The sequence below is a fragment of the Gavialis gangeticus genome, unplaced genomic scaffold (assembly GCF_001723915.1).
Source record: "Gavialis gangeticus isolate Ggan-Ray unplaced genomic scaffold, GavGan_comp1, whole genome shotgun sequence".
NCBI classification, from domain to species: Eukaryota; Metazoa; Chordata; order Crocodylia; family Gavialidae; genus Gavialis; species Gavialis gangeticus.
The window spans coordinates 83,317-95,816 of NW_017729014.1; the positions used below are offsets into that span (position 1 = coordinate 83,317).

The following is a 12,500-nucleotide window of genomic DNA, read 5'->3' on the forward strand; positions in this document are numbered from 1 at the left end:
GCTGCCTCCCAGCCCCAGCCCTGGGCTCCAGGGAGGCAGTAGATACCTGCAATGCTCCCCACTGTGCTGCCCTCACCACTGCTTCTGTAGAGCAGCATGTAGAACTGGGCACAGCAGGGCACAGTGGGGAGTGCAGAACACTGCCTGCCACTCTAAGCTCCCCGCTGCCCTGGCCACACTTCCCCTGCAAGCAGGGGCAGCAATGAGGGGCACAACCCTGTGTGCTGCCCACACTGCTCCCCTGCACACAGGGGAAGTGTGACTCCGGCAGTGTAGAGCTTGCAGCAGCAGGCAGCTTCCCTGTGCAGTCCCTCTATGCACTGCTGCTCTGGGTCGCACATGCTGTACTGCCAGCCCTGCTGCCCTCCCCTGGACCTTCCAGAGCGGTTAATTTGGCCAAAGCTTTGGAGCTGATTTGGAGATTTGGCCATAGGGTATAATGGGGAATCAATGAAATATCTATAACTTTGTTGTCTTCTGTCTGATATGGATGAAACTTGCGGGGGTGGTAGCCTCTACCAAGAGCACAAAGCCTGCTGAGTTCCTAGGATATAGGTGCAGGGGTTTGGGGGAAACTGCACCCCAAATTCTTGAAAGCACAACTCATGTCATGTGTACGTTATGCCACAGTGGGGTGAAAACTGCAAAGGTGGTGGCCCCTGGTGAGGCCACAAAGCCAGCCAAGTTTCAAGCAGATAAGTACAAGGGTTTGAGGGAAACTGTACCTCAAGATGCAGACAAGCAAAACTCATGACATGGGTGACACTGTGTGTGTTAAGGTGCAGCAGGGTGAAAGCTGCAGGCCTGCTAGCCCCTGCTGCAGCCACAGAACCTGCCAGCTGTTAAGGAGATCATTGCAGGGGGGCTCTGGGGCCCTGCACCCCTAGCTGCTGACAGACAAAACTTGTGACATGGGTGCTTGTGCAACTGACTGTCTCTGTCTTGGTTGATTATTTCCTCTCCTTAGTGTGTGGTTTAGTAGGTGTTAATCCTTGCTCATTAACTTGTTATCTAGTAGCTACTAGTAGCTAGCTACTGTGTATTGAGCCAGTCCCTGAATGAATCATGATTGATTGGTAACACAGTAGCTTAGCAGCCAGGCCTGCAGTAGTTTTCCCCCCACCCCCATGCCCCAAGACAGACACAGTTGCACAAGCACCCATGTCACAAGTTTTGCCTGTCAGCAGCTAGAGGAGCAGGGCCCCAGAATCCCTCCACCTACCTCCTTGACAGCTGGCAGGCTTCATGGCCATAGCAGGGGCTAGCAAGCCTGCAGCTTTCATCCTGCTGTGCCTTAACACACACAGCATCATTCATGTCATGAGTTTGACTTGTCCGCAGCTTGAGGTGCATTTTCCCCCAAAGCCCTCCACCTATTTCCTTGAAACTTGGCAGGCTTTATGGCCTCACCAGGTGCTACCATCCCTGCAGTTTTGCCCCTCCCTGTGGTGTAACACATACACATGACATGAGTTTTGCTTTCAAGAATTTGGGGTGGTTTCCCCCAAGCCCCTGCTCCTATCTCCTTGAAAATTGGCATACATCATGCCCTCAGCAGAGGCTACCATCCCTGCATGTTTCATCCAAATCAAACAAAAGACAATAAAGTTATAGATTTTTCATTGATTCCCCATTATACCCTATGGCCGAATCGCTGAATCTTTTCTGAATTGATTCAGAAAGCCTAAAGCTTCCCACGATTCAATTTGGATTCATAGATTTGGCTCCGAATCATCTCCAAATCTGAATCATGATCTGAAGCTTTGCACAGCCCTACTGTTTATAGCCTCTGGGTTGCACCCGGCTCAGGCTCTGGGGTAGCTGCTGCCAGCCATGATGCCCGAGCTGCTTGCAGCAGAGCTTGCAGCCTCCCAGCCACCAGCTGGGAGCAGCCCAGCCTCCTGGCTGGAAGCACCTGCCTAGAGCTGGTGCTGGCTGCAGCCACGAGGCTGCAAACAGCTGCTGCCTCCCAGCCCCCACGTGCGCCAAGGAAAATGGCCTCGCATCCCATGCTCAGCCCTCATGCTGGGGGTTGCTGACCTCTGACCAAGAACAAGACAACGGGGGCAAGGGAACCCTCTACTCTCTCAGTGGGCAAGTCTGAGTTGGTGGCCCCTGAAAAACCTGTCTTAAACTGCTGCGGTCTCTGCTGGGAAAGGGGTTTTTCTAGGTAAAGCCAGGACTTAGCCTGGGGATGGTCACTGCACCTGACAGCTCTCACATGATCTGAAAAAGCAACAGTGTTTTCAGGCATAGAAATTTACAGCTGTGGATATTGCTAAGTACAAGGGCTGTGATGAGGTGCCCTTGGAGGTCAGACTCAGTACAAAACTGCCGCTCCAGAATTTGATGCATTGGAATGGCATGCCACTGCACAGACCTGCCTTGTGTTGGTGGGAACAGCTGTTAGCTGCTCCTCAAAGCCTTGATATTACACTACTCTGCTGAACTACATTGTTGCAGCGAAGAGCAAGTGTGTGAGGGTGAGTAGGGGGGCAGGTACAAACTCCATTTCCAAAGCAAAGAAGAAATTCATTGCATTTTATTTTTCAGGTCTCAGCTTTAACAGCTACAGCCCACAGGAAAGCATGAAAGAGGTAACTGACCAGCTACTGTCAGCGAAAGGTGCCCAGGGTTAAGCTAAAGGGAAGCGCATAATGAGAAAGCTTTTAAAGATCCACTGACCTTAAACATGGCTTAGTCCATGTATGACAACTCCATATGCAGATGTAGGAAGTATTGTATACAAGCAGCAGCAAGAGAGGAATTCAGCAAGATACTGACAGGAAAAATCTTAATTTAAAAATAGTTTTTAAAACAAAGGAACCCAAAATTGGGGAAAATCAAAACCATTTCCTCATTATTTTAGCATTTCAGCCCTCCACTGGAAAACTACCTTCTTAAATAAGCAGGTCTGACATTAGGAGTCCTGGTCAACTCATGTCCATGTGGACATGAAGGCCCACTCAGGACCTGGTGTGTCCACATGACACTTCTTTGCCACTGCAGTTCAAGTCACCCAACCCCAAGACAACAGGTAATGCAAAAACCATCACTAACCATTACCACACCTTGCTCCTATATAAAAGAGTGATGCAGAAAGAGCAGTTAATCCTCACAGCTGAGCTATGGTTCTCTCCCTCTGAGCTAAGCACAATATAGGGTTACACAGCCCAGTAAAAGACAGCAGAAGTATTTCACTGAAAGGATTTTTCCTAGGATTTAGGCCAAGTCTTCCCCAGTCACTAAACTTGCCTTGGGCCGTTTGAATTTAGGCCCTCTATGGAAGTCATCCGCGACTTGCTCTGCTGAGTCGCCTGCTGGCCAAGGAGAGAAAACAGTACAAGAAACGTGGAAACCTCTCTGAGTGCTTCTGGAAATACTGTGTGTAACCTACACCGGCGTGTAACCTCTCTGAGCCCAGCTGCTTTATTTATACAGATGTTAACAACTATCCTGGAAATGTGTACATAGATTTACTTGACTTAAAAGGAGAACAATAAAAAAAAATATGAAGCTGACTCTTAACTCCACATTCTGTGCTGTTTGGAAATGAATAAATCTTCTATGTTTTGCAAATATTTTGCGAGCAATGAGTTACTTTCTTGTGGTGATTCCAGCTCTGCCCCTCTCACCCTGTACTTGGTAATGGGGAGAAACAAACATACAGAGGGCTCAGTCTGGGAAATCAGAAGCCCCACAGGATGCCTCCCTTAAACCTTCTCAGCAGCAGAATGAGTGAATCAGCACTATACTGCACAGCCCTGTGCAAGGTGTTTCCATGAATGTTCATTGTGACAAACTAATGCCAGCCAAGAGAGAGGGTGATGGTGTAAATTAACCCACAGGAGATTGTTCATTTTGCCAGGGTGCAGGAGGAATCATGAGGGAAGGGGTAGGGGCCATGTGACACTGCTGTAATGCACATTACCAAGCACAGGAGTTATGTCCAGCAGGTGACAACTTCCCTTCCCACACCCTTCTGCCTTCACTCTCCTAAGCATATGCCCAGAGGGCCTGGGCTCCCTGGGCCGTTTCTAGGTAAACATGAGTGTGGTGCTTATATCTGCAGAGGAAGACTACCAAACATCCATCCCTCAGACCACTACCCTTTCCTGATTATCCATGTAGGCACCAACAATACCACCAGGAATGTCACTGAGCAGATTAGAGCTGCGGAGCGCAAGCTGTGTTCTCATCGATCCTCCCCACGGAAGGCAAGGGCCTAGGCCGGAACCATCGTACGTATGTCTGAGATGGTGGTGTCAGCATGAAGGCTTTGGATTATTCAACGATGGGTAGATGTTCAAGTTCAAGGGAAGAGGATTCACTCGTCCCTTGGCTGCATCCAGATGAGCACAAATGTGCAGTATGTGACTCTGCAGACTCATCTGCGTCACCACACACTGCATATGCAGGCCTTCTCCATGCTGCTACTTTGCAGCACTGGGGGTAGGGAGATAGGAGGGTTTCACCCTGGGAGATCCCAGGGTCAAAAAAACCCATGCCAAAAAAAGCAGGATGGTGCACATGGTGGCAGTGCATACTGCCCAAAACCGGAGCCTGACTGGCTGGAGTCACAATCCAGCTACCAAGGAAGATGTGGGCCCACTGTTATAACAGCTTGGGGGAACACTTTACAGAAGATGCAAAGAAACTGGAACTACTGAACAGCTATTTTGCCTCAGTCTTCACAAAAAAATTTAGGCTGCAGTCAGACACCTAATAAAGGACAGGGACAAGCTGAAGGATGAGATAACAAGAGAGACAATTAGAGAGCTGTTGAAGGGTCTGAATGAATTCAAGACATCCCAGGGTACTAAAGGAACTGACAGAAGAGATCTTGGAGCTGTTGGCAATAATAATTGTGAAGTCATGGGAGACAGGTAAGGTACCAGAAGACTGGAAAGGGGCCAATGTAGTGCTTCTCTTTAAAAAAGTCAAAAAGGACGACCTGAAGAACTATTGACCAATTAGCATCAACCCAATACCCAGGAATTTACTGGAGCATATCCTAAGGAAGTCCATTTGCAAGCATCTGGAGGAGGAAAGGCTGACCACAAGCACCCAGCACAGATTTACTAAGAACAGATTGTTGCAGATAAATCTGATCTCCTTCTTTGACAAAGTTAACAACTTGGTTGGATGAAGGGAATTCTGTGGATATAATATATCTGGACTTCAGCAAGCCTTGTGAGAAGTTTCATTGACCTTTTTATAAAGAAGCTGGAGAAATGTGGGCTAGACAAAACTACTATTAGGTGGATAAGCAACTGGCTCAATAGCTGCGAGCAAAGGGTAATTACTATCAGAATGGCAGGAAGTCTGGAGTGGAGTCCCACAGGGGGTCTGTCCTGGGACTAATGCTGTTCAACATGTTTTTTAATTATTCAGATGCTGGCATAACAGCTTATTGAGCAAGGTTGCAGATGGTATGATCATAGAAAGGATTGAAAACATGTAAGATGGGACAGAAATTCAGAAGTATCTTGACAGAATGGAAAGCTGGACTGAAATGTAACAGGATGAATTTCAGTTTTGATCAATGCAAGGTGCTCCACCTTGAGAAGAATAAATCAGAAGTGCAAATATAGAATGGGTGACACTTGACTAGCTAGCAGCACTATTGAGAAGGATCACAGACTCAATGTGAGTCTGCAGCGTGATGCAGCCACACAAAAGGCAAACACAGTTTTTGGATGCATCAATAGAAACATTAGGTGCAAGACAGGGAAAGCGTTAGTCGCTGGTTAGGCCTCATCTACAATATTGTGTGCAGTTTTGGCCTTCACATTTTAAAGAAGACATGGAGAAGTCATAGAGGGTCCAAAGGGAGGTAACAAAAATTATAAAGGGCTTGAAAAGAAATCATACAAGGAGAGGTTGAAGGAGCTAGGAATGTTCAGCTTGCAGAAAAGGCACTTAAGGGGGGACACAGTAGCAGTGTTCTAATACTTGAAGGGCTGTCACAACAAAGAGAGAGCAGGACACAGAGAGCACGTTGCTGCAGAAAGCAGGACACAGATCTATGGCTTGAAGCTGCAGCAAAGTAGGTTTAGAGTGGATATCAGGAAAAACTTCTTCACTGATAAAATGGTAGGGCAGTAGACTAGAATGCCCTAGGGAAGCTGTGGACTCTCCATTACTGGAGGTTTTCAAGAGGAGGTTGGACAAGCATTGTCCAGGGATGATCTTGTCATAGTGTGATGGTACCCTAAGTCAGTCAAAGCAGTGAGGTTGCAAACTCCTCTTGAGGTGAGGTACTCAAAAGGACAGCCAAATTTAGGAAAAAAGAAACCAATTTTAATCACTAGAGAAAAACACAACAGAAATTTTATGCATCTGTGGGTGCTTGTCTTAGAGAGATCACACAGCAAAGAACAGGGGAACCATCTTTATTATCAGCAGGGATCCAGTTTTCTGTTTGCTATGGAAAAACACAGATTTTATCTTTTAAAGAAGAAAAAAGATGACAAACCACAGGTTTCCCTTTTTAGGCTGGCAGAATTCCAAGAGGCCTGCAGAAAGGTATAAGGGAATCCTACCTTCTGCAGCATGCACCTTGTGTAAGAGGCCTGCTAGCAAGGGCTTCTGTACTGTACATCTGGGGTTAAAGCTGCAACTACCAGCGAAGTAGGTCACATCAATCTCTCTGGCATACAACATCAATTTGTGACCCAGCTCCTTAAACAAAGCCAACAGCTCTAATAAATCTTGTTCACTTTTCATGAATCTTAAGACAGATGGAATTAGCCATGACACAGAAAAACGTCCCTGAAAGCATGGAGTGGGTGAATGCACACAGTATCTATCAGAAATCTCTGGGTGTCAACAGGCATCTTTCTCTTGCACAGGTCACCAGGTCAGCACCAGCCACAAAGCCTCTCATTTCCTGCTGCTTCAGCAATGAACAAGAACTTCTAGGAAATGACTCAAAAATCCACATGGGAGAAAGATGGACCTCAAAGATTTTAGGAGTCAGTAAGGAACTGATAAAGAATGGTAAGAAGAGGCTGATGTGCAAAGAAAGCCATGGGCATCAGAAAGCACAGGAATAGAGTGAAAATTATCATAAGTCAAAGGAGTTAAACCTTGCAAATGAAATTAAATAATTAAAAGATGCTTTCACTATTTACCAGCCTCTCTGATCCAACAAACTTCATGTTCTAAATTCTGGATGCTGAACCCCACAAGTTTCTATTTTCAGCAAACATCCTTTGCAGTTAGCAAATGTGTATCAGCATTCAACAACCAACACCATTCCTGGGAGTGAATGAAAAACAGTGAAAGAAGGAAACAAAACAACTGAAATCATACAACCATCTTTATTAAGTAATTTCATCCAACATAGTGTGCAGTAAAAAAGTTGACAAACTACCAATATAAGTGCACTCTTCAAGTAATTCCTCACACGATGTTATTCAGTTGATTTGTGAAGAGAACCTTTAAAATACACATTTTAAAAAATTGTGATTTGTTCTAACAACTCTGCAGTTCTGTATGTAGTAAAGGTTTATCACTTCCAACCACTGAATGTCTGATTTGCCAATGCCTCTGCAGGGGACAGGAAAATCTTTATTACTACTGTCCTTACATTTTAATCTTTAACCAGTAGCAATATCACTTTTATTTTTTATTTTTAAAGCAACTCCTTGGGGGAAAGCTCTAACCCACTGAGTAGTGTTCTAACTACACCAAGCAAAATCAGGCCACATCAATGAACTAAGAGAACTTGGCTACTATACATGATTTGCCTGCCTTTCAGATCAAAACTAGGTCTCACTCAGGCCTTGTGCACAAACTACAAAGACAAAGCTAAGGTAAACTGACACAAATGTGTCCATGCCTGGAAATGATGGAGAGAAAGACCTGATATGTGTTTTCAGCACAGGTCAATTCTATAGTAAAGTGGTGTGCAGTAGTGAGCTGAGCAGATGCTGTGGGAGCCAGGCATATTTTCCTTCTAACTCTGGTTCAGGGAATGCAACTGTCTGTAGCCTAGGGTAAACTTATTTCATTCTCCATCAGTAAACAAATATCATAATTCCCTACATACCACAATCACATGTCTTCAGGTATTGTTTTTTTAATACCTTATTACCCACTCCATCTGTCATTTCTTGCTACACAATGGGCATGTCTACACATGCATTTTAATGTGCTTTAGCCTGTTTTAATGTGCATTTAAAGGTCACAAAAAAGCCATGCACTTTCGCTAATGTACGTTAAAATAGGCTAATGCACCTTTTTTAGTACCTCACAATGGAAGTCCTAAATTTAATGCACGTTACCAAAAGTGCATTAATGAACATGTAGATACACCCAATGACTACTAAGGTGCATGATTACCGATCAGGAGTCTAAGTCTCTGTAGAATTGGGGTCTTTGACTGCAAGCTTCTCAAAATAAGAAACTTTATGGCTATGGCATGCCATTCAAATTTACAGCACTCATGTATGGTTCATTTAAGATTTGACTTGCAAAGGAATCTTGTTGGACAAAGTTTCAGAGAGGCAGACACCATGAGAACAAAAAGGACTGGACTCCCCAAAACTAAAGAGATGTTTTAATCAATATGAAATTTCAACCGACAATAAATATCTGAGTCCCAAAAACACCAAGCATTTTCTCCTTTATAACAAGTAGGGCACAAGGAATAGCATGCTGCACTGTGACTCCAGACACTGGATCATTCTTGGCTCTTCCAGGGATGTATCCTTGGCAAGTTGCCCCCATGCCTCAGTTCTCTTACCCCGCCTGTCATTATCCGGAAGCATCTTGTGCCCTGCCATAAGAACTATGGTGAAAAAGCCATGCAAGTATTAACTGCCTCATGTCCAACTAGTGAAGAGGCATGCCATCATGACTCAGAAGCGCCAATTATTGTTTTGGCTTTGCTAACTAGCAGCAACTATACAAGCTATTATTTTATGTGCACACTGGTGACTGTAACGTAACCCAAATAATTTTATCAAAATTGACAGGAAAATTGGCTCAAAAGCCCAGCAAGGAAATGAAATGGGTGATTGCCTGAAGTCCCCTTTGTACAGATGCATTACTTTTTTCACAGCAAGTTATTGGTGGAGTCACTGTTCCCCCGAGCACTGCCAGGAGTGACCAGGAATAACAGTCACAAGATGGCAGAGGGTAGGTTTAGGTTAGATATCAGGAGGCGCTACTTCACGGTCAGGGCAGCTAGGGTCTGGAACCAACTTCCAAGAGAAGTGGTGCAGGCTCCTACCCTGGGGGGTTTTAAGAGGAGGTTAGATGAACACCTTGCTGGGGTTGTTTGACCCCAGTACTCTTTCCTGCCATGGCAGGGGGTCGGACTAGATGATCTACTCAGGTCCTTTCTGACCCTAGAAACTATGAAACTACCTCCCACCCCTTTGTATTTGGTGCTTTCAGTGACATGGGAACTGCTCTCAAGGAAGTGGAAACAGCTGGAGAAGAGGAGAAAACATTAAATACCAATATGAGGAGCAAAAATGAAGAGCAAGAAGCAAGCTGCTGAGCTTAAATTCAGTCAGGCTTAAACCGGTTTAAGCAGTTCCTTTAATACTGGGATTTGGCAAATGACTAATGCAATTTCCACAATTCACATGGCTGCTGCCTGCTGTGCAAGCATCTTAAACAGCTTATGCTGCATCAGAAGATACATATAAAATACAGCCAAAATTTCTGAATTTGGATGCCTAAACTGAAGCATTTAAATCCATACATGTTTGAAGTTCAGGTACACCAAGTAGTAAGTGTCTGAGTTCCTCCTGAATTTCATACTTTCAAAGAGAACAAATTCAAAATGAAAGAACTAACATCCAAATGAAGATTTTTACTTTTAGCAGGAAAAAGGAAGCCAAGGGGCATCAGCAGAGCAGGTAAAGTCTGCAGAAGGTTAAAGAATACTGCCTGCTCAAGTTGGCCATGGACATGGGTGACTGGTGTCTCCTGAGTCTGGGCAGGGCACCAGATCGCCGGTGGGGGAGGGGGGCATCCCCCAGTGGCCAATTGCTGAGCCCAGTACCACCAGCAGCGAAACCAGAAGTGCACTTCCACCGGCACTTCCAGTTTTGTGGCTGGCGCTTCCTGGGGGTGCACAGCCAACCTCAGGGGGTGCATGACCTATAAGTCACCAATGGCCATGGAGTTTAATTTCTGTAAAAATTAGATTTTATAAATCCTTATTTCAGGAGAAGGGCTTAAACATAATACTTGTGTTTAAAAGGTAACAGAAATCTTTTAAACTGTAACAGGGACTCTGACAGGAGCCTGTTACTTAGGTAAGACGGAGCTAGACTGACCCGACGACGAACCCTGCCAGGTGGGGGAAATTACACACCTAAGGCAAGCTTAGGTGATTAGCTCGCCAAAACGAACAAAAAGAGCATGGACTGATAGCCTTCGGGCACCACAGAGAAAGAGAGAGACATCCTCCAGAGAGCAGGATCTGGGAAGAGGGACCCCAACGCAGGATCAGAGGGATCCCGGAACACAGCCCTCGCCTTGGCTGACCTTGAGTCCGCGGGAACGGCGGTGAAATCGGGGAGAAGCGGAGCCGCGCCGTGGGCGGGAGCCGCAGCCGGCATTAAGGATCGGGGAGTCTACGTCGAGCCGAAGGGGCAGCGGAAGGGATGACCCCGGCCCAGACCCCTGAAGAGTCCGGGTGAATTCAGAACCCTAAGGGGCGAGAGACACTGAGGACCGAGAGGGCAAACCCCGACCGTGGGAGAGCCACGGAGCCTGCACGCCGGCTCTGCCAGAGAAAGACGCAGGCGGCGGCTGCAACAAGCCGCTAATAGGACAATTTAACTGCAGGAAGCTGCCAGCGAGAGCAGAACAAAGGAAAACTTTTTTCTTTTCGGTTTCTTCCTTTGATTAAGATAAGCGGGCTAGACCGAGAAGCCCGGAGATCCCCTTTTGCAGGACAGAGGACACGGAGGGGACCCTGCAGACACCGAATAGTCTACAGCATCTCAAACTGGTGAAGCACACCGTCACCCTTACCGTTCCTGTTGAGGGGTTGGGGGTCCTCAGCAGAGTGGGAAGACGACTTCAGGGACAATCCTGATAAGCTGCTGCCTCCCAACTGGTTTCCTGTAAAATAAGAAAGAATAAATAGCTCTGAGGTTATAAAATAGACCGAGAGTGGTCCTTCCGCGGGTACTAATTATCACTTTCCTCCCCATTTTCTTAACAAGATCGGAGTCGTGGCAGGCGAGAACCAGGGGAGCCCACGGTACCCAAAACGGCCACACTAACATACACAGATTTCCTTGAAACGACAGCAAACTAAATACCTCCTCACTTAACAACTTGAACATGACTAGAAAACAACACTGAACTAACTAACTTAGTGACAGTTGTAAATGAGAGAACAGCAAAGATAAACAGATTAAAGTCTAAAGTACTTTGGTTTAGGAATTGTGTGTGTTGTTAATAATGTAGGGGAAAAATGCCATAACAAATCTAACAGGACCCCTTTTAATTCTCACAGAAAGCTAGGTGGAAACATCACAGGAATATAGCAAATCTGGGTGATTTAGGATTCATTCTTTACCATAAAGAGGTAAGAACTGCTTTGTTTGAAAAGCAAGGTTGAAATGATAGTTGTTGGGTTTTAGCTGTTAACACATGGACAGAATATTGTAAAATTTAACATGTATAATCTTCCCTTATGGATACAAATTGCTAGAGACTCCAAATCCAAGACAGAGGAGATCCGGAAACCTTCTGATGGCAATGTCTAGACAAGTGTGCATGTGCCTCTTGCAACATCTCAAAGCCCTTTGAGATGGCTGCTAGAGGCATGTCTGGGAACAAAAAAATGTTCCCCACACTGAGAGGGGGGATGTTCTCCACAGAGATGAGAAATGTTCTCCACAGAGACGTTCGGATAGCCAGCCAGAGCGTCTCTGTTTGGCCCTTGCCCCAGTGCTGAAGCATGCTGCCTACCTGTGTCCCATCCCCCACCTGCCTCCCAAGACCCCCCACCCTCCCAAATTGCTGCCCCACCTGGCCCTAGCATTCGGGCAATTAAAAAAACATAAAAATCCTGTACTCACTAGCAGTAGCAGCTGCTATTGGGGTAACTAGAACCACGTGGCAGAGCCCCCCCAGCAGCATGGGGCCCAGGTGACAGCCCCAGCTGCCCGATAGTGTGCAGAGCTGTACAATGCCCAACCCTGGCTGCACCTGCCTGATGTGGCAGTGTGGGTACCAGGCAGCTGGGGCTGGGCCCTGCTGCCCCCTGCTGTGCAGGGGGGCTATGCCACAAGGCCTCACAGCCCCTGCTACTGCCAGTGAGTACAAGGCTTTTTTAAGTGCCAGGGGGTGGGGGCCAGGTGAGGCAGCCATTGGGGGACTGAGAGTGCAAGTGGGTCATGGAGCAGCCATCAGGGGGTTGCAGGAGTTGGCAGGGGATGGGGCCAGGCAGGGCAGCAATCCAGCAGACTGGGGGAGCAAGTGGGGGTGGGGCATGTGGCCCCTGTTGCGGGGGCTGT

General features: G+C 46.5%; 1 protein-coding gene and 1 long non-coding RNA gene across 3 annotated transcripts in view; one reads left to right on the top strand and one right to left on the bottom strand.

Moving 5' to 3' along the window:
• UTS2 (urotensin 2) overlaps nucleotides 1–3,522 on the top strand; it is a 7,825-nt gene extending 4,303 nt beyond the window's left edge. For both annotated transcript variants that reach the window (XM_019512045.1, XM_019512046.1), the window contains exons 3-4: nucleotides 2,554–2,597; nucleotides 3,276–3,522. In XM_019512045.1, the coding sequence (XP_019367590.1) occupies nucleotides 2,554–2,597; nucleotides 3,276–3,392 (161 nt within the window). In that variant the 3' untranslated portion in view covers nucleotides 3,393–3,522. The remainder of the gene's footprint in view (nucleotides 1–2,553; nucleotides 2,598–3,275) is intronic.
• A 4,758-nt stretch (nucleotides 3,523–8,280) lies between these two features.
• LOC109293582 overlaps nucleotides 8,281–12,500 on the bottom strand; it is a 16,451-nt gene continuing 12,231 nt past the window's right edge. Inside the window, exon 3 of the long non-coding RNA XR_002096335.1 lies at nucleotides 8,281–8,785. This is a non-coding gene — a long non-coding RNA (uncharacterized LOC109293582). The remainder of the gene's footprint in view (nucleotides 8,786–12,500) is intronic.